This window comes from Penaeus monodon, chromosome 27 (genome assembly GCF_015228065.2).
Source record: "Penaeus monodon isolate SGIC_2016 chromosome 27, NSTDA_Pmon_1, whole genome shotgun sequence".
Lineage (NCBI taxonomy): Eukaryota > Metazoa > Arthropoda > Malacostraca > Decapoda > Penaeidae > Penaeus > Penaeus monodon.
Genome location: NC_051412.1, coordinates 16,168,200 through 16,169,275, shown reverse-complemented (window position 1 = coordinate 16,169,275; position 1,076 = coordinate 16,168,200). Strand labels below are relative to the sequence as shown.

Here is a 1,076-nt window from a genome sequence, read left to right as displayed (position 1 = left end):
TCAGTTAACTGCATAAAGGCCATCTGAGCTATTCATGAGTAATACTGCTTAAAAATAAATAACAAAACTACACTTTACTCTGCAAAACAAACTACTACATACTATATTAGAATGGTTCATTAGTTACAAGTCTACAAATCCCATTCATATATGTTAAAGCTTGGCTCTGGTTCAGAGCTAAATCAATGCTATACAGACTGCAGTTTCGGTGTGAAAAACAATAATCAGGAACACTAACACATGAAAAAGGTCATTGTTAAGCCTCAGCATTTGTTAATAATAAAACTGATCCCAGTGAAAGCATTTACTGTGGTGATAAATGTTCACAAATCCAGCAGGAAAAGGATCAACTCAAAAACAATAAGAGAATGAAATGAGATAATAACATCCTGATCCAGAGACATCTCATCATCAATGGCCCAAGAAACAAATCAACGCATACTTGATTCCAAGCTGAGTGTAAGTCAGGATATGCTACATAGCACGCGACCAAACAGCAAAACTAGGATGAACTTTTAACCAAAGAGCAGATACTAACTAAGTCTTTGGCTCTAGCCAACATTAGTACTGAATCTACCAGGTGACCTTCTTGGATGAAACACTGACCAACACTATAATCCTATCATGTATCTAAGGAGCAACTGCCACAGGACCCATAAATCCATTAGAAGTGTGAAGAAGCCACAACCTCCAGAAGGGACTGGATATAAATGTTAAAAGTTAGAAGAGAACCCACAAGGTTTACCATGCACCGGTTCTGATAAACACACTTGCCTCATTTCGATGCTCCCCTCCATGTGCATGCTAAAAATGAAAATATGCATGGAGGTATGAATAAAATGATTAGGTTCTAACATTCCAACCAATACTGGGCAACTTCTTCACCTTTCCTGGAGGATCAGAGCAAGTAAGTGCAACATAATAATGAATTCTACTTACAAAATAATCACACCAAAATTTGGCTTAAAATGACACATAAATAAGTCTTGAGTAAATCATAATCCCAAAACATATATTCATAAACATGCACTACCTTAATATATACAAAAAATCCCTGAAGCCAGAAAATCATCAGC

General features: G+C 36.3%; 1 protein-coding gene across 1 annotated transcript in view; it reads right to left on the bottom strand.

The window, feature by feature from the left end:
- LOC119590625 (wiskott-Aldrich syndrome protein family member 2-like) overlaps positions 1–1,076 on the bottom strand; it is a gene marked incomplete in the record, with an annotated part of 42,196 nt that overhangs the window by 19,082 nt on the left and 22,038 nt on the right. The window contains 1 exon segment of the mRNA XM_037939304.1: positions 775–804. Coding sequence (XP_037795232.1) covers positions 775–804 — 30 coding nt within the window.